General features: G+C 40.5%; 1 protein-coding gene across 1 annotated transcript; it reads right to left on the bottom strand.

The window, feature by feature from the left end:
- Window positions 1-386: 386 nt before the first annotated feature.
- On the bottom strand, window positions 387-20,131 carry LOC132153948 (uncharacterized). The gene is given in 6 exon segments (XM_059562712.1): window positions 387-5,951; window positions 6,051-6,232; window positions 6,743-6,949; window positions 7,368-7,528; window positions 19,785-19,938; window positions 20,032-20,131. Coding segments are annotated over 6 exon segments (6,324 nt in total). The 5' UTR covers window positions 20,087-20,131.
- Between the last annotated feature and the right edge of the window lie 1,257 nt (window positions 20,132-21,388).

Here is a 21,388-nt window from a genome sequence, read left to right as displayed (position 1 = left end):
GAAGTGCTGAATGTGTGTTTGAACCTAGTGTAATCTCAAAAACAAAACCTAAATTAAGACAATGATAAAACAATGAACAATGTTAAGTCTCTGTCCGCAGAACCTCAATTTGCTATTTTAAAAGTTCTGTATGAAAGTTTTTGACTCTTCTTAATCCGAAAAAATAACATATGTTTGAAGATATTTAGGAAACATGTTATGTTTACATAGCTGTTTCTGTGAATAATAATGTGGTAGCCAGTAATTCTACTCTGAAATATGTGTTCCAGGGCGGAGTTGCAGTACCCATTTCAACCAATAGCTGGTAATATTACATATTGCACAATGCTCTATGAGCAGAGGAACAATTAAAATACAGTGCAAGACCTGTCACATGTCCTTAATCATCATAAGTATGTGGAATTGCTCTCATATTACCTCTGATATTCATCTACACTCTGCTCTTCCAAGATTTTAATGAGAGTTGCCAGTGTGCTATTTGGATCCAACAGGGTCACTAGAGGGACATTCACACCTCTATCACTGAGGATCAGATTCTGCAGAGTCACGGCTAACATTAAGTCAATGCCTAAATCAAAAAGATGAACATGATCATTCAGCTTGTCCATCTCAACACCAATCGTATCGCTTATCATGAACCTCAGATAATCACGTGGTGAAGATGATGTCATGGGTTGCTCAGGGCTAGACATGTTAAGTCCATATTTAACTGTGGCTTCCTCTCCTATTTTGAACAAGCGCATCTTTAGTGATTTGTTCTGACTGAAAATGTTATTCCAGTTGCTATTAAAATTGAATTTGCATACAACCTGTTGAGGTTTGTTGATCAAGAGGCACTGCTCAAGACTTTCATGGATTTCTGGAATCTCCAAAAGCATGATTCCCTTTGCCTCCAGAAATCTTTGGATATGGACTTTGTTCAACAAAAGACCAAGATTCAAAGCCCCCCAATTAATGGACTGTCCAGAAAGCCCAATGTTTCTGCGATACTGACAGAAATTGTCCATGAATGTATTAGCTGCAGCATAATTCGTTTGTAAGGCACTGCCAATGAAGGCAGAGATGGAGGAATAGCACACAAAGTAATCCAGATGGCACTGTATGGTAGCACGGTGAAGGTTAATCACTCCATTTACCTTTGGCCTCAAAACTTTCTCAAAAAGGGATCTGTCAAGATGTTCAATCAGCCCATCATGCAGGACAACCGCACTGTGAAATACCCCTTTGATAGGACTGGATGGAAATAGTTTTCCAATTTTAACAAATGTTTGGTCCACTTGCTTGGACACAGAAACATCACATGGGAGAAACTTAATAACAGAACCCCAAAGACTACTGGTTTGACTTATCTCTTGTTGCATCTGAGAGTTTGGATTACTCCTAGACAGAATAACAATGTTTCCACCTCCTTTCCGGGCGACGAACTTTACAGTCTCAAAGCCCAACCCCGTTAGACCACCTGTGATAATATAGACTGAATTTTTCTGGAATAGACTGTGTTTGGGAATCACTGGAATGTCAGATAGCTGGTTCTTGGCATCACTGTTCAGGACTATAATGGGTAAGACTTGGCATCTGAAGTATGATTCAGATTCTTTTACTGACAGAAGTTCTGTGTCTCTATATTTCACTCTTTGAACAATAGTTGTGTCCAGAGAAAAATACTTTCTGTCTAAACGCATTGATTTCAGCCAACGGTAGATTTGTGGCATTTGCATTTGCAGAGACCCTTTTTCCATTATTTGGGATACAAGAAGGGCATGGAAGCAGACTTCCTCATTTGTACCTTGGAATGTTAGAGTACTGAATGGAAATTCTTTCCGGTTGTCATAGACAAGAACAATGTCTGTGATGCTTTTAACACTGCTAACTATTTCAGCGGTTTCTACATTATAAGGCGGTAGTAAAACAACTCCCACAACCTCACTAAAATCACAAGACAGCTGATCAGCCTGTGTGCTCACTCTGACATTCCAACCTGATCTGTTTGCAATAGCATTTAAAAAAGTTATCAAAGCTGAGTCAGGGACAGTGGAGAAAATCCCCAGTTTCCTTTGCTGTTTAGATTTAGGTAAAGCCTCATGGAAGATCTTCCACGCCAGTACCAAATAAGAGACACAAGGGATTTCCTTCAGGAATGAAAGCCCTTTTGCTTTGCAGCAAACAGCTGCTGGGAGAAATACTTTAGAGGTGGCAGCCACAGGGTAACAAGCCACAACATGATCACCAACTTTAAATTTGCTGACATCTTTACCCACAGCTGTGACAGTTCCACTGTAGTCAAGAGCTAAAAGCTTATGGTTTTCATTTGTGTGCTTGTTCCAGTACAATGTCTTACCATAATTCAGGTCAGAAATGCTAACTGGAAAGTAATCTGATGAATGAACACAGATTTTACCGAGAAGAAGCTCAATATTTTTTCCCTGAATCAGTTTAATGGAACTATCCATATGAGTTGCTGACACATTTGTCATTATATATGGATCAGATGTTTGCAAGATGAAGTCTTCTTCATCCAACATGTGGAGGTTACTTGAAGATATTGCCATGGTAGGCAAAGATGTGTGGGTGATATCGGGTTTGAGAATTTTGCCTTCCTTCACTACTAGCTCTGGATATTTGTTACAGGGGCATGATCTGAGGACCTGAACCAAAGCTTTGATGTCTTCAGTAGTGGCCGAGCCCATGTCAATAAGCTGAAAGTTAAGTTCTGGCAACTCAGCTGCACATGCTCTTATCATGCCTGACAAAACAAACCCAGGGTTCATGTGGTTCACTTTGCTCCCAGATAACCTATAAGTTACTACTCTTATAAAACCTGGGAAATTAAGTGCCTTGAGATATCTGACAAGTTTTTGGAAAATCTCACACAAACCTACCATAATTTCCAAAACCTTCTCTGATTCGAAAGAGGTCAGGTCTGCATCACCCCACATGAACAAAACATCCTGGAAGCTTTTCTTTACACTTGAAATTTTCAGATTTGACAAAAGGAGTTCAACTCCATCTTCTAATAGTATGTTGCAATTTGAAGAAGAAATATATCTAGATGTTGGGTCCAAATACTGTTGCAAAGCTTTAGAAATTCCTACCTGGTCAGAAAAGACCAGTGCCTTAATCTGTGTATCAAATGTGGCAACTTCAGAGATGATACTGAAACTGTTGTGGAAAAAGTACTTCTTGACTACTTGGGAATGACTTCCTAGCATTCTGATCTTCACATGCCTGAGTTCAACTAACACCCTACCCTGTTTGTTGGCTAAACAACCACAAATGTCAAAATCATCTTCTCCCACATGTATTGCTCTCAGATATGCAACCATCTCCTCTTGCAATGGTTCAAATACAGTCAGGCTGCCTATTTGTGCAGGATATAGGGGTCTTGTTGATAGGTCATGCAGTATAGTTGCAGGAACAAGTTGCATGACATAATCCAAGACCACAGGGTGAATTTGAAAGTCATGTAATTGAGGCAGTAATTCCTCTGGGACCTTCACAATAGATATAGCCTCTCTAAGTTCTTTTCCACAATAAACATCTGCCTTATTTCTAAAGACAGACCCATACTCAAATCCCATATTATTTAGATGTGTGTAGAGTTCTTCAGTAGTCATGTGGAATGTGCATCGTTTGTAAATACAGTCTAATGCAATAAACTGTTCTTCAGGCATCCTACCTGGTTTTGCTTTTACTGTGCCAAATGCATAGACTGCAGAAGTAGACTGTACTTTGAAGTTACATGTGTTATCGGCAAAATTATCTAAATGATCCAGCTGTATGTTTATATCTGGGGAATTCTGGGTGAAAACAAATGGACTCTGAAATTTTATGCTGAGCTGCAGAGAACTTAGTGGAACCTTAGGGTTTGCATATGCCATGTAAGTTGTTAAACCCAATTCTGCATAAAATGCCCCAGGAATTAAGGCAACCCCACTGTGCTTGTGGTCCTGCAGGAAGGACACTGATTTAGAGGATAAATCACAGCTGAACATTGAACTGTCTGTACCCATTTGTGTCACTACTGGATGTTTGCCAGTGGGACTGATCGACTGCAAAAGTAATGCAAATATATCTATCTTCACACTATCAAACTGGTATCGCGGGTAGGGAATTGGTTCAGTCTCAAAACCTTTGTAGAACATTTCCCAATCCACTCTGACCCCAGTCTCAAACAGTTTGGAGACAACAGCGAGCATTGTCTCGTGATCTTTATCAGGCTGGACTGAGGGAATCAAAGTGATATCTTTACCCAGAGTCTCAGTAATGTATTTCTGTAAGGATCTTCTTGGGCCAATTTCAACAAATATAACATTACTTTTGTTTTTAGCTGCATACTTTACAGCTTGTTCAAATTGAACTGTCTCTCTGATATTCTTTGCCCAATATTCACTAGTTATAAAATCTGAGGAACACAAACTAACACCTGTCACTGTTGAGAACAATTCTGTCTCCAAACTATGTGCCTGCAATGAGCCTATACTCTGCTTCACTTTTGATAAAATTGGATCCATCTGGTGGCTGTGGAATGCTGCAGGTACATCTAAAATGTGAATGAAAAAATCTTTTCCATGAGCTGAGGTGCTCAAATTCTGTTGCAACCTGTCAATGTCATCTTCATCTCCTGAGAGGGTGCATGACTGAGGACTGTTATAAGCAGCCAGGCAAACCCTTCCCGAATAAGATGGGAGAAATTTCAAGACTTCAGAAACAGCCATATTACTGACTACCATCATCTTCCCTCCTGTCACAGTGCTTTGCAAAGAACTGCTATAGTGGATAACTTTCACTGCATCTTCAATTGACAACAAACCAGAACAATGAGCTGCAGCAACTTCTCCAATAGAGTGCCCTAAAACAGCATCAGGGCTAATGCCCCAGTGTTTCAGAAGTTTGACAATAGCAACCTGAACAGCAAACAGAAGAGGCTGGACAATCTTAGGATCAGATGGCTCTGTACATTTCTCAGATTCACTTTCCAGCATCTCTATCAGATTCAGACTTCTATAGTTTCGTAAAAGAGTTTCAATCTTCAAAATCTCCTGTCTGAAAACTGGCTCTTGTTTTAAAAGCTGCTTGCACATACCCTGATATGTCACACCATTTCCACAAAACACAAAAATTAGCTTGAAGTCTGTCTTTGACGGTACAAGCTTTTTCTCCACAGCAGCAGTGAGTTTCTCTTGCAGATCTGTCAATGATGAGGTTTGAAATACTTTTCTGTATTTGTGCTTTAAGTGACTTCTTCTACATGCGGATGTGTAGAGTAAAGACTGTAGATCTGATACTTTCCCCGCTCTGATCTGTTCTGCTGTATCTTCAATTATGTTTTTCATGGATTTTTTGGAGGCTGCAGAGACCACAAAATACAGACGGGATTTGCTCATCAGCTGAGCTTTTGTTTTTTTTGTCTGCACATGTTGTCTGACAATTACATGTGCATTTGTTCCACCGAACCCAAACTTACTGACTCCTGCAGACCTCCCTGCTCTGCAGTCACTGTTCCATTTTTCCGCTGTGGTGGGGATTTTTATATTGAGAGATTCTGTGTCTATGCTGGATTTTTCCACAGAGTAGAACAATGATGGCACAATGGTTTCATGCTTCATCATTAAAAGAACCTTTATGAGCCCTGCAACACCTGCAGCAGATTCTGTGTGTCCAATATTGCCTTTAACAGATCCAATGATAAGTGGCCCTAACTTCTGAGGTCTTGCTTTGGCAATGACTTTTGAGATACTACTTGCCTCTATTGGATCTCCAACTGGAGTCCCAGTTCCATGAGCCTCAATGTACTGCACACTAGTCAGGTCAGTCTCTGTTGAGTAGATTTTTCTAAGCAGCTCCTCCTGCTGTACCATGGATGGTTTGGTGATTGGACTAACACTGTGGCCATTTTGATTTACTCCAGTTTTGCTGATGATACCCCAGATATGGTCATGGTCTTCAAAAGCCTGTCATAATACAGACAATATATGAGTGTTTTTTGAAGTTCACCATTAGGTACATGGCTTTCATAGTGCTGTGATTATATGAGACAATCTTTTTATTACTTTTTTCAGAGGCTTTAATAGAACGACACCACATCCTTCACCTCTGCCATATCCATCTGCTTTGCTGAAGAATGGTTTACTTGTTCCATCGGAGGAGATCACTTTTGCCTTGGAGAGAGCCACAAAAATGGTTGGCTCCAAAATACAGGTCACACCGCCACACAAGGCCATATCACAATCTCCTGTTGAGTGGAACACAGATAACCACACAGATTGGGGGGAGGGGGGCAGCCTAATGGCTAATAAAATTTAGGAACAAGGATCTGTAGCTTGTCTTGCTTCACCACCATTTTCACTAAGGCACATAACCAGTCTAAAATAAATTGATAGAGACAAATATGTTTATTGAAAGATGATTTTTCAGACATTTTTTTTTGCACACAATTATAAGATAGTTTGGAGATAGGATGTTCCATTCATCTTGAAGTTACCACAGTTATGCTATTCATTTAGGCTTTAGTCTTAATTGTTTCTGTCTCCATGTTGGTCATACCATCTGCTGAAAAACTACTTTTCAATATTACACTAATTGCAAAAGGAATGTTTGAAAATCTACAATTTATATTTCTAATGGCACTTAAATAGTACATTACATTGGCACACATATAATAATATATAATACATGGAAAATCCTTTTAAAATATGCAAATAAGTTGAACCACAGGGTTTACATACATATTTTTGAAGACTACCTTGTTTTATAGCTTGACAAGCTAAGTGTAGGGCGACGAGGGATGAAGAGCAGGCACAGTCAATGGACAGTGAGGGGCCAGTGAAGTTGAATATGTAAGAGATACGGTTGGCTGCTATGCTCATAGCGGAACCAGTGCTATTGGTGTGGTCTATGTATACTGGATTAAGCCTCACATTTCTTAGCTCAAAATCTCTGTTCATTAGGCCTAAAAAACAAGAAAAAAAATATATTAGACATGTTAGCTGGCAATATGCTTTTATCCATAGCCATTTACTGTATACCTACTTTAGTACAACCTGAGGTTAAGTGCCTTGTTATAATTGCAGGGCTCCGACAAGCAATATTTCAATTATCAGCCATTAGCTGTAGCCACCTCATGTGCTATTTGAACTGTGACAAAAAGGAATTAAATCACAAGTGCACATTATGAGGCCAGGACAACCGTTAGATCCCTTTTGTGAACCGAGGCATTACTGAGAGAATCGATGTGCTATTTAGCAATGCATCTTAACCAGAGGTTGCTTTTAAGATACTTCCCATAAAGTAAGTGCATATACTTTTTCAATGGGATTCAAAAGACACCAAAAGTCACTGCTTTTTATTTAACGTAGCTTATATATTACCCAAAAATACTCCTGTTCGCGTTCCACTGGCCTTTTCCATTGGTTTCCCAGCATTCTCTAGGGCCCTGTAGGTGCACTCCAACAGAAGTTTGTGCTGAGGGTCCATGGTGATTGCTTCAGCTTTAGCGATGCCAAAGAACTTGTGGTCAAACTCATTCAAGCTACACAGAATAAAATATAAATTATGGGGTTATTAACTTTTTGGAGTTCAGATACCACAGACATAGTTCACCCAAGAAGGACAGTTCCATCATCACTCGTCCTCACGTGATGTAATTCCAAACCTGTATGATTTATTTTCTTCAGCAGAACATGAAAGATGAAAGTCAGTGGACTCAAAACAACTTTTAACCTCATTGAACCTTGACCTCATTTCACTGTGTGGGAAAAATCCACATTAAGCAAAAGAGCAAGAATCAGTGCCAATCAGCCTCGTGGTTAGTGCACCAACATACATCACAACTGCGCTCATGGTGACCCAAGTCTGAATCCCGTCTGAGGTCCTTTGCCGATCCCAACCCCCACTCTCAACCTAAAGCTTTTCTGTCGGCTTTCTACTGTCCTGTCCCAATAAAGGCAGAAAGCGCCCATAAATATAACTTTAAAAAAAAAGAAGCAAAACACCATGAAAGCTATACAGGTTTGGAACAAAAAAAAGAACAAAACATTTTTTTGACTGAATGATCTCTTAAATTACTATTTATTACAATTTGTGCTCAATTTTGAAAACAAAACAAAGAAAACAGCTTGCAATCTTATTGACTTTCTACCAACTGCTTCAAACAAAATGTATACATCACTGGTCGCCAACCCGTCAATCACGATCAACTGGTAGATCTTAATCACTGTCCCAGTAGCTCCAGAAAACAACAGAAAATTGAATACAAAAAATAAATTTTTTCAGCCTTTGTACAGTATTTTTTTGTACTTATTTTTCTGTTGTTTTAAGGAGCTACTGGGACAGTGATAAAAAAGAATGTACATTATGTTCAAGTCTGTAAACAGAACATTAACAGAGTCCAGAGACGGATACGAAGAGGAGAAAATACTGTAGCAGGCAGAGGGCAAGCTCACTGTTCACAATGCTCGAAAAATATAAAGACTAAATTGGGGGTGAAGGGTTATATGAATCTATCACGTAAGGGAACGGACTGTCCTCAGAAACATTTCAAGTAGTATTTTTAAGCAGCGCTGCTTTGTTTACAGTGGTAACCAAGGAAACACTGTATTGCTGCTGTTCCATAAGCACCACCTGCTTGCATCTCATTCAGAACTGCTGCTTTTTTTGTTTAGTGCAGGCATGTTTTATGTAGTATAATTTTACAAAGATGAAGTCAGACCATTCTATTTTTGCTTCAAATCATGAAATTATAAAAGTCAAATAATTTAATATCTAATTCAAATAAAAAAAATTTTTTTTTTAATTTTGATTAAAATGCAGTGCTTGCCTTTAATTTCATGGCCACAGATAATTTTAAGACCAGTTAGCTTGATATGGAGTAAATAAACAATAATTATTTTCAGCTAAAAAAAAAAAAAACAGCATCCAGTATCAGAATCAGCCCATTTGCTTGTTAAAAAAAAATAATTTTGGATAAACCATTAAAAATTATGATTGGTGCATCACTAATTATAATACTATATATACTAATAATACTAATATATTTCAATTTTTGGATTCTGTAAATAAATAAAGTTCATTTATTTGGAAGAATTCAACACAGATAATATTCTTTAAAACATTAAGTGACGTTTCACAAACGAATTTCGGGAGAAGCGTGCACGGATAATTAACACGGCCAGTTCATCATCATCAGCAATTACACTGGTTACCAATCAGCTCGAGAAAACTCCTATGAATAATCAAGTACATCCTACCTTCGTTATCTCTCGACTTTCAGAATTCGGTTCGCGCAGTTTGCCATCTCTTCACAGACCCAATTTTCCATCCAATGAAGAGATCTAACGTTAGACCGGGGATTTTTTCAGAGCTGCTGCAATTCGCCGGCCCCATGATCACTCCTATCCTGCCTAACACAGCCGCCGAGCATCAAGCGTTATCGCGACACCTGCTCTTCTCAAACAGCCACACGCTATGGCCAACAGACCGTGCAAAGCCCCGAGCTCGCCTCGCTAGACACCACCAGAGAAGTAATGGGGCCGCGCTCCAGATCTCACCGAAGCAAAGCCTCACTCACTTCCTGCCGCGGCTCAGCCCTTCACCGCGGCCTTTCCGGCCGCAACGCAGTTCGAGGCGTCCTCCACTAGTAGCGCAGACCGTGTGATGCAAATTAATAATTTCAGAGTTGTTATCCACACCGAAATGTCTGAACCCATTAACGTTACACCTGCCTTACCGTGCATGTCCAAACCTCACTCAGATGATCCAGACATAAATTTTCTGGCAGGATCAATTTATTTAAGGAAATATTTCACCATTTATTGGCGCGATCACTCAGAATTGATCTAAAACGCAACTGCCCTCGTGTTTTCCGCAGGACAGCAATCGTGAGTAAATTTTCTGTTGTCTTTTAGGACTGTAATATGAAAAGCATGCAAATAATTTGTAGAAACCATGTGAAAGTGAATAGCACATAACTGCAAGTTAACTACTATAAACATGTCTATTGGTAGAATGTGTTACAAGACTAAACATGCTTCGTTTTCAAAGCCTCTGTTTTTACAATCCATACTACAACGTGAAAACAGCATCTTCAAATTTATCCACTCTGGAGAGCGTTCAAAGGCTGAAAGGCCAAAACGAGAGGAAAAGATGTTTTTCAACAGGAACATATTAATGTGGACAAGCCTCGAGGAATTGTCTAATGTTACTAACCCCTCTACTTTCCCGCAGCCAACATCTACAGCAGCCGAAGCAAGCATAAGTTGCTTTTACTTGCAACACTGGCCTGCACATCCCAGTATTTGCATCCTGTTACTTCTAACCCCCCCCTTTTTTTCTTTTTAGTGTCCTCCAGCTCAAGTAGCAGACATTAGCATAAGGCTGCCTCTGCTAGCAGTGCAGGCTACTCAGGTTCAAGACATCACACACCCCAACCCATTCGCATGGCCTACAGCTTCAGCAGCTGAAGCAAACGTGAGGCTGCCTCCATCTGTAAAAATGCCCACAACTCTTCTGCTCCCTCATGCTATTAATAAACCATTTTCTGTTCAGCGGCCTCCAGCTCCCGTAGTAAACACTAGCGTAAGGCTGCCTCCGGTAGTAGTGCAGGTTGCACATAGGTTCTTCAGGATTCCCTTCCTGTGACCAACAACACGTGAAGCAAGTGCGAAGCTGCTTCCACTTGCAACCCAGACCCTTACTTTCTTTCTGCTGCTACTTACCTCCTTTTTCCTTTTCAGTGGCCTCCAGCTCCCGTAACAGACGCTAACGCGAGCATGCCTCCGATAGCGGTGCAGACCCATCCACAACCCCTTTTCCGACAACCCTCTCCCCTACTCATGGCCTGCAGCCCCACAGTCTAACCCCAGTGTGACATTGCCTCTCATATTGGCGCAGGCCCCTATACCCGCCGTTCACCTCCTCTTTCCCTCTCTTTTCATCCACTTCCGAAGCCGTCCCAAGCGTGAGCACGTCTCTGCAGGCGCCTCCAGCAGCTATCTTTCCTCCTCCTCTCTTGCTCCCCCTTCCTTCTCTATGTTCCGCCCTACCCATCCCTCCGAACACCCTTGGCTCAGGCCCCGTTGTCCGCCATTCCCCTGCTTTCCCCTCTCTCTTCCACTCCCAGAGCTGTCCCAAGTGTGAGCATTCCTCCGCTAATGGCGCAGGCCCCAATGCCCGCCATTTACCCTCTCTTTATTCCACTACCAGAACCGTCCCAAGCGTAAGCACATCTCCGCAGGCGGCTCCAGCAGCTATCTTTCCTCCTCCTCTCATGCTCCTCATTACTTCTCTGTTCCGCCATACCCTAATGTCTCCATATAAAGAAGATCACCGAACCCTCATCAGCCAACCCCCTTAACACCAGTCCATCCCTGTTCACTGAAACTCATGACCCACCATAACTAACCCTCTTTAAACATCCCCTTATCCATCCATAATAGCCCATCCTCACTCCAGCATCCCAGCAGTGCCTGCTCCTGCAGGAGCCTCTATCTGTTTTTCTCCACTGCCACAGCAGTGTTTGCTCCAGCAGGAGCATCCATCTGTATTTCCCCGCTGCCGCAGCAGTGCCCGCTCCCACAGGATCCTTTTTTCCATATTTCCTCAGTGCCGCAGCAGTTCTCGCTCCCGCTAGAGTTGGGCGATATGGTCATTTTTCAAATCGTCATATCGTCAGCCTGTAAGATCGACAATGCACGATATTATCATGCATGAGTGGAGCTAAACCCTTCGTTCTTGACAAGTCATAACTATTGGATGTTTTAAACCGCGCAGGTGTACGAGAGAGAGCCTATGGAATCACCAATAATCAAAAGACGCCGCCCCCTCCATCGGTTTCGGAGGATTTCACCAAAATCACTGGTCCACTTCTACATGGCCCTCCCAGCCGTTAGATTTTCCCCAGCCATTAATATCCTCACCCCTTTTCGAGCTGTATCATCTTGTCCTGGCAGCCTTTCTGTGGGGAAAAGAATGGTCCAGAATCATTATTCACTGCGATAAAGAGGCTACTGTTCATTGAATTAATAATGGCCGTTCTCATTCACCCACCTTAATGCCCTTTCAAAGACGTTTAATCTGGATCTCAGCTAACGATCAGTTCATCTTAACCAAGTTTTGCCTTTCAGAAATTCAGGCTGTTGGCACCGCAGGCGGAACCACTCCCAACCCCAGTACCTCCTTATTCAGAACTAATATTCCTCTGAATCATCCTCTGAGACCCCTTCTCGAAACTTCAAGAGATTCTATTCTCCAAGCCATTTCCCCAAGTACCCTGCAATCATACTTAACAGCATGGTAATGTTTTAAAGCATTCCATTCTGCCTATAATCTGCCGTTCCCCGATTCTTCCCTGCTCTCTATCACTTCATTTATTTCGCACCTCAACGCTAACAACTCCTATTCGGTTCATCCTCACCCCTAATAGCCAATTCACAGACCTCCCTTCTCATCAAAGGCATTCAAAGAGCCCACCCCACGCGCCCAGACACCAGGCAGCCCATAACCTTTGAAATCCTGACTAAATGCATTTCCACGCTCCGCAAAGGTTACCATTCCGTCCACACCGCTCGTACGCTAGATGCCATGTTTATCCTAGCCTTCTTCGGCTTTCTCAGACGCATAAGCTCACTACCACTTCCAGCTTTAAACCGAACATCCACCCCACCATTTCTGATCCAGCAGTCCTGGACGATGAAGCCATGTCATTTCATATAAAGCCAAGTAAGACAGACCAGTCAATGAAGGGCCACTTTATTTATATTTTTAACCTCCATTCACCTATTCTCCAATACCAAACTCTCCTAGCCTTCCTTCAGCTCAGGAAATCCCAAGCTAAATCCCTTTCCGACCCTCTTTTTCACAGATGACTCCAGCCGCCCTGTCTCCCGTTTTTGGTTCTAAAAACGCCTAAAGTCTGTCTTATGTCTTTCTGCTATCTCAGCTGATGATTTCTCCAGCCATTCCCTCAGAATAGGTGCAGCCATCACAGTGGCTCAAAATGGCCTTTCCCAACATCAGATCCAAACACTCGGTCGCTGGTCATCAGAAGTTTTTAAGAGCTACATCCGATCAGACCGCTTAAATCTCAAGAAAGCCCACCAAACCCTCATCAGTCACCCGTTTTTCCCTAGCCATCTCCATTTCTCATTCCAACGGCACCCCGCTCCCGCAGGAGCCTTTCCACATTCCCTCACTACCACAGCAATGTATGCTCTCGCAGGAGCCTTTCCGTATTTCCCTCACCGCCGCAGTAGTGGCAGCTCCCGCAGGAGCTTTTCCATATTTTTTCACTGCCGCAGCAGTGTCAGCTCCCACAGTAGCCTTTCTGTATTTCCTCACTGCTACAGTCATGTATGCTCCCGCAGGAGCCTGTCAGTATTCCCTCACCGCCGCAGCATTGTCAGCTCCCGCAAGAGCCTTTCCGTATTTCCCTCATGTGCCGCAGCAGTGCCAGCTCCCGCAGGAGCCCTTCCATATTCCCTCACTGCCACAGCAGTGTCTGCTCCCGCAGGAGCTTTTCCGTATCCCCCAATGCCGCAGCAGTGTCAGCTCCCGCAAGAGCCTTTTCCATATTATCCTCACTGCCGCAGCAGTGTATGCTCCTGCAGGAGCCTCTCCATATTTTCTCACTGCCGCAGCAGTGTCAGCTCCCGCAGGAGCCATTCCGTATTTTTCCACTGCCGCAGCAGTGTTTGCTCCCGCAGGAGCTTTTCCGTATCCCCCAATGCCGCAGCAGTGTATGCTCCCGCAGGAGCCTCTCCATATTTTCTCACTGCCGCAGCAGTGTCAGTTCCCGCAGGAGCCTTTTCTATATTTTCTCACTGCCGCAGCAGTGTATGCTCCCGCAGGAGCCTCTCCATATTTTTCTCACTGCCGCAGCAGTGTCAGCTCCCGCAGGAGCCATTCTGTATTTTTCCACTGCCGCAGCAGTGCCAGCTCCCGCAGGAGCCTTTCCATATTCCCTTACTGCCGGAGCAGTGCCAGCTCCCGCAGGATTCTTTCCATATTCCCTTTCTGCCGCAGCAGTGTATGCTCCCGCAGGAGCCTCTCCATATTTTCTCACTGCCGCAGCAGTGCATGCTCCCGCAGGAGCCTTTTCCATATTATCCTCACTGCCGCAGCAGTGTATGCTCCCGCAGGAGCCTTTTCGATCTTCCCAACTGCCGCAATAATGGCGTCTCCAGTGGGAGTTCCCATCTCTCTCTTTCAAGTGGATGCTTCCATGGAAGTCAAATAGACACTGCCGTAACATTTATACACCAAAGGACGCCCAGCACCCATCTAACATTTAAGCACAGCTCTTTGGGGAGACATAAATTTGCGTATCTGGCTGCTGTCCCATTCTAATTGCTTTTTGGGGAGCACTTGGGCTAAGCCGAACTCCGAGCTCAGACCCCTCTCCCCGGACGGGGGAGTGGGGGGCTGCCCCAGGCTCAGGAGTCTTGTCAGGCTCGGAGCTCTCCCCCCGGACAGCACGCCAAATAAGCATAGCCTTTATTTAATTATAAGTAAATGCGAACTCGTGAAGTGACGTTTCACAAACGAATTTCGGGAGAAGCGTGCACGGATAATTAACACGGCCAGTTCATCATCATCAGCAATTACACTGGTTACCAATCAGCTCGAGAAAACTCCTATAAATAATCAAATACATCCTACCTTCGTTATCTCTCGACTTTCAGAATCCCTCCGCCACCACGATCTCGCACCTTCAGCCAAGTTTCTACCCCAGCTCAGGTAGAAAAACTCAGGGGAGCACTTGGGCTAAGCCGAACTCCGAGCCCCTGGCTCGGGAGTCTTGCCGGGCTCGGAGCTCTCCCCCCGGACAGCACGCCAAATACGCATAGCCTTTATTTAATTATAAGTAAATGCGAACTCGTGAACTAGAACTAAAGAAAAATGTGGACTGACTCTCCCCAACCTTCAGCTGTTCTATTGGGGTACTCAGACAAATGATTATGTATTACTTACTTGATATATTAATGTAAAACTGCTAACTGGACAGATAGTGATGAACACCTTTGATCTTCTATGTGTTACGTGCTGAACAAGACGTGAGACAAGAGGATCCATTTGCAAGCTTTATTTGAGACGTGGTAAGAAATGAGTCAAACAAAGGCAAATAGATGTAGAAGACGATGCAAGAGCAATCCAGTAAACTAGCGTGGGTCAGTCAAAGGCAAACGTAATCCAACAGGGCGAGACTAGAGGGATAATCCAGGTGCAAGGCAAAGGTCCAGGCAGGGGCAAACAGTATCCAAAGAGGGCAGGGCGCTAGAGGTAATCCAAAGTACACAGGCAAAGATAACAACATGAAGAAACACAGAAAGGCAAGACCTAGCAGGAAACAAAACAACATGGGCTAAACAATACTCGGTAGTTTGAAAGTGATCTGAGTGAGTGTTATATAGTGAATGTGTGATTGAAGAGGGGTCGAGACCTTTCGGGGACAGGCTCGAGTAGGGCTTTACCATCAGGGAGTTGATTTTAATGTCGAAGGGACGTGTATTTTTAATAGGGACTGGAAAGGGGTTAGACTTGTCTGTTCTACAAGAGCAATTCCATAAACAGAAATTGCAAATCGATAGCATTTTTGAAAGTATAAAATAGTGTTTGTAGTGACATGGTAGGATTGGCATGTTCCTGGAGTTGTGCTCCATATTCAGCCACTTAACCATGGTTCTCGATGTGCAGCCTTAATGCTTGTGCTTGACGTGCAGTTTTATCCCTTTCTAAAGGTATGTTGAGTTATGAGCTGTGTGAATTGTTTGCGTTGAATGGTTTAATATTGAGTGCCTAATTATATATATATATATATATAACCCCTGGCCTAAGTAACAACTTGAACCAGAATTCCTTATATCCATGTATGTGGTTACAGTCAAATCATATAAAACAATGAAATCGCTCAGGAAATCTGTCCTGTCTTGCCTGCACTCGAGACGGTGACGTGTGAGCGCCACTCACAGATTCTTCACTCCTATTGGTTGTCGCTCGTTAAATTTGATGCTTATTTGCATAAGGTTAAAAAATTCTCAACTTTTGTCACTGTTGCTTTTTAATTAGTTTGATAATAAGGGTTAATTAAAATATATTGAAATAAACATAAGAAATACTGATTCCATTTTTCTTACAAATTGCTTACAAATTGTTAACTGCAAATGATAACTTTACACTCATTTGAAATTGACCGACCACATACTATATCACTAATCAGACAGGGCTAGTTTTCTAAATAACATTGAGTTACAATTATCATCTTATCATCCAGCAGCTGTGATTTCATGTACCGATTCAGACAAGACTAACACCTCTGTCTTTAGAACAGAGGAGGAAGTGTGTTTTCTAGATGTGGATTTTACACAAGGACGTTTGCCTGCATTATGTATGACATACAGTGTTGGGGAGTAACTAGTTACATGTAACGGCGTTACGTAATTTAATTACAAAATTAATGTAACTGTAATTAGTTACAGTTACTAAGAAAAAATGAGTAATTAAATTACAGTTACTTATGAAATTTCTAACGATTACAAAGGAGATTACATTTGAATATTTACACACATCCACATACAGATTTAACTGATTTATTTCCCAAATTGCACTGACTATTATGAGACATACGCCCTAATAATACCCGGGATGCGGAAATACAGTCTGGCTCATAGAATCCAGTCATAAAACGGAATGCCTAACGCGGACGGAATGTGCCACATTTTGGATGACTAAATCAAAAGTAGGTCAGTACACTTGAATCAAAACAAGACATGAAAAACAAACAAAAACATGAACTAGTGTCTGGGAATATTAAGCTCCAAAAATGCAATTTATGACCCCTGCACGTTCCGCGTGTCTGTGGAAATCAGGCGCGGACTGGACACCGGGAGAACCGGGACAATTCCCTTTCCCGATTTGGCCCTCTATTTTAATATCATTATTGTATAATTGCCTGCCGAATGTAATAAAGCGTTCATTTGCGAATCCGCCATTTAATAATTAAATCTCTAAAAAGTCATGAAGTGTTAGTCATGACTCGCGCGCTCTCTGCGCCTCCGCCAAACGGTTTGGATCAGACTCAAGAGTAATCAATGCGAGAAAGAGAGAGAGAGAGAGAGAGAGAGAGAGAGAATAGAGTGGACTGTGGAAGCGCACAGCTGGAGCAGAGAAGCAGAACTCCTGTTCAGGGTTTCAGGTCAGTTTCATCTGTAAAGATGCTTTTTTGTCTTTGTTTTTTTATTTATTTAATCAAGCAGCAGCACGTTGCTCATTAGTCATCACTCAAAATACTATATAAAGGACATCATTATTATAAACATTATTATTAACGTTTTATTATTTTACTATAAATCCAGAGAAAATGTTTACTATTGTTTAACTGTGGTAACCAAAAATGTAAAATTATTTTACAAATTTATTTATTTAAAAATAAATACAAATCCATTTGCAAAAAAAACAAACAAAACAAGGTTATTGTATTTTTATATAGGCTAATAAAAGCATGGTAATTTTTTGTAAGGGAAAGACATGACTCGTGTACAGTATTAGGATTTTTCTAGATATTGTAGTATTGTAGAGTATTGTATTGTAAAGTATAGTTTTTTTCAATCTTGAGTATTAAAGTCATGAGAGAGATGGATAACAGGGCAAAATAAAGAGACTGAAGAGAAAAATGGAAGTGAAGGTGCAGTTCAGGAGAGAACTTTTAATTATTTTGCATGTCCCCAAATTAAAGATTTAAACCTTTTTTATGTCAGGTCCATAAAAAAAAATAGTTTTGTCCATGAATTTGTTTGTATGAGTTTGAATTTTCCAGTCTGAATTTTTTTCCCTGTCTGCCCCTCCTGTAAATGAATGGCAAAGACATGGTTTCATTTACTACACAGAGGCCTACTGAAGCTCGCAGTGTTTTCAACCTCTGCCGCCTCAGTATAGGAGTACACGAGCACATAAACATAATTTCTAGAACTGTTATGTCACTTCATGTGCATTTTACTTATTTTGAGAAAACTATCATCATATACAGAGACAGCAGTTTCAAAAAAACACCAATGTTTCAGGAGTTTATTACACAGAATATGACACATGCTTATTAGATAACTGTATTTGAGTTGATATATATGCTTTTATTTATTATTCTTTAATTTTCACAAATTAAGAAAAGTAATCAAAAAGTACTCAAAAGTAATTAGTTACATTACTTTAATAAAGTAATTGACACTACTATTACATTTTAAACAGGGTAACTTGTAATATGTAACCTATTACATTTCCAAAGTAACCTTCCCAACACTGATGGCATATATGCCTTTAAATTAATTATTTATATATTTAATTTTCATAAATATTTAAGCAAATTTCACATGAGTTTAAAAAGTTGCTGATTATAATAATCTTGCATAAGTGAGAAATATCTAGACACTCATCTAACTCTTACCTGACACTCCGTGTTGGGAAGGTTACTTTGGAAATGTAATAGGTTACAGATTACAAGTTACCCTGTTTAAAATGTAATAGTAGTGTAACTTTTTCAATTACTTTATTAATGTAATGCAACTGATTACTTTTGATTACTTTTTAATTACTTTTCTAAATTTCTTCATTTATGTGTTCATGTACTCATATATTGAGATGGCAGAGGCTGAAAACACTGCAAGCTTCAGTAAGCCTGTGTGTAGTAAATTAAACCGCATGTCTGCGCCATTCATTTCCACTAGGGGCGGACTGGGGGAACAAAAATAGGCTGGGAAATCTCACACTCATACACCCACAACACATTTTGAAACATGTACAACCCTATTTTTTGTATTGACCTCAAATTAAAAAGGTTTTAATCCTTAGGTTAGGGACATCCTGAAGGCTTTTCTGAATTGCACCTTCACTTCCATTTTTCTTTTGAGTCTCTTTATTTTGCCCCGATACCCATCTCTCTCATGACTTTAATACTCAAGATTTAACAAAACTATACTTTCCAAATTGCCTACATGTCAAAATGAGTACATGACTACAATATCTTTATAAAAAAAATCCTAATACTAAACATGAGTCATGTTTTTCCCTTACACAAATTAACCAGGCTTTTATTTAGGAAAAGTACAGTAACCATGGTTTAACAAAAGTAACCTTTTCTCTGGATTAATAATAAAATCATTGTCAATAAAGGTTTTTGTTGTTGTCTCCCCTAGCCCCCCTAAACTTATAATAAAATATGATTATTTGTCTGCTTAATTATTACTGTAACATTAGATAATTATGATGTCCTTTATACAGTATCTTGAGTGATGACTGTATAAGCAACGGAATGTTGCTGCTTAACTAATTAAACAAAGACAAAACTACAATAGCATATTTACAGATGAAACTGACCTGCACTTGAAATCCTGAACAGTAGTCTTCTCTGCTCCACCTGTGCGCTTCCTCAGGTCACTCCATTCTCTCTCTCGCATTGATTACTCTTATCCAAACCGTTTAGCGGAGGCACAGAGAGCGCAAGCCCAAGCATAGCAGTCACGACTAACCAATTCATGATATTACATAACGTTGTTACATGTAACTAGTAACTCCCCAACACCGCTGACACTCATATTAAAATGGACAGTCTTTGTAGTTTTCGTGATTTGGCTCTATTTATTAATTTTATGATGTTATATGTTCAAAAACGAGTGATTTTGAGTCTATCAGAGAATGATAGATAAATGCTAATTTATTATTAGATTTGGACCATTTTTGAACTTGAGAAACATAAGTGAACATCATAAGTTCTTTTAATGAGGGCAAATGAATTGAAGTCTTACCCATCAATAAGGGCTGCCTTTGCTGTGTGCGTCTTTCCTGGTTTACTCTCATCTGGATCGTACCATTGAGAGAGATTAAACCTGTCATTTGGTATCTGAACTGCACAGTTCTCTCCATGAAGAAGGACCCTCCAGAAGTTTTCAAGTCCCTCACCTAAAATAGATGAGAACATACAATGTAAACAAAACTGAGGGTAAAATCATAGCATGGATGAATAATGAAACACTGTAAAATCACAACAATTACCTCCAGGAAAATGGCATCCAATGCCAACAACAGCGATTTCATCATCATTATCCATCAAGGTTCATGTGCCGTGTGTCAATTCTTTTGATTTTACAATCTATAGACAGCAATAATAAACAATATTAATAATAAAACTTTATTTATGCAGCACCTTTAAAGAAGAAAATGGGACTCAAAGTGCTTTACATAATTAAGCATACAGTTAAATAAGCATCAACATTACATCCAATAAAAACAAATAAACAAACCATAAAGATAAAAAGAGCTACATAGAACACATTCAATAGAAAACAAATAAACTAAAAGCCAAAAAAAAAGCTTATTTTTGAATATACTGAGTGTACTAACCTCCTTAGTATCTGACAATAATGTATTCCATAATTTTGGAACATAATTTACAAAGGCTGCATCACCAATTTTTTTCCTTCTAGACCCAATTATATAAACCTGTATTAAGGTGATCTTAAAGTTGTTGATGGAGTATAATTACTGGAGAACTGGTAATGTAATTAGTTCCTTGCTCATTACAGGCTTTATATGTAATAAGAAAGACTATAATCTATTCTAAATTTTATAGGAAGCCAGTGCAGTGTAGCTAAAACTGGTGTTATATCATCTTTTATTATTTCTAGTCAATAGCCGAGCTGCTGAATTTTAGATAAGCTGAAGTCTGTTAATTTTTTTTTTTTTTTTTTTATTAATTGAAAAAGTGCATTGCGATTGTCAAAAAGCATGAATAATTTTTTTCTGCATCTTTCTGGTTTAAAAAATGACAAATTTTAGCAATGTTCCTTAAATGAAAGAATTATGTTTTTAATATGATAATTAAAACGTATATCTGAGTATAGAATTACACCAACCCAAGCAAACCCAAGGAGTCAATTTAACCAATTTCTAATACACCATTTCTCTTTTAGTCTTAGGGTCAAACAATAGAATATCAGTTTTATCCTCATTTAACTTAAAAAAAATTGTTGCTTATCCACTTATTCACTGCCATAAGGCAGGATGTGATGGGGTTAATAGCCACAATGTCATCTGGCTCAACAGAAATGTATAGCTGTGTATAATAATAAAGAGCCTAGACAGCTTCCCTGGCATTGGTCTAAGTTGCGACAAATGTCAAGTAGAACCAGCTAATTTATCTTGCATGTTCTGGCCCTGTCCTGCTCTTGTCTTATTTCTTGGATTCTGTCTTTGATTCACTTTCAGCTATCACATCTATTAACATTCATCCTTCTCTGTTAACTGGCCTGTTTGGAGTTACCCCTCATACTTATGAGTTGGCATTTTATTTTGCTGAGTTAGTAGCATTTCTCTCTCTACTACTCTCTACTACTCAGTGGATAAAAGATGC

The sequence above is a fragment of the Carassius carassius genome, chromosome 1 (genome assembly GCF_963082965.1).
Source record: "Carassius carassius chromosome 1, fCarCar2.1, whole genome shotgun sequence".
Classification (NCBI taxonomy): Eukaryota; Metazoa; Chordata; class Actinopteri; order Cypriniformes; family Cyprinidae; genus Carassius; species Carassius carassius.
Note: the sequence above shows the minus strand (reverse complement) of the source record. Positions and strands in the feature narration are given on the sequence as shown.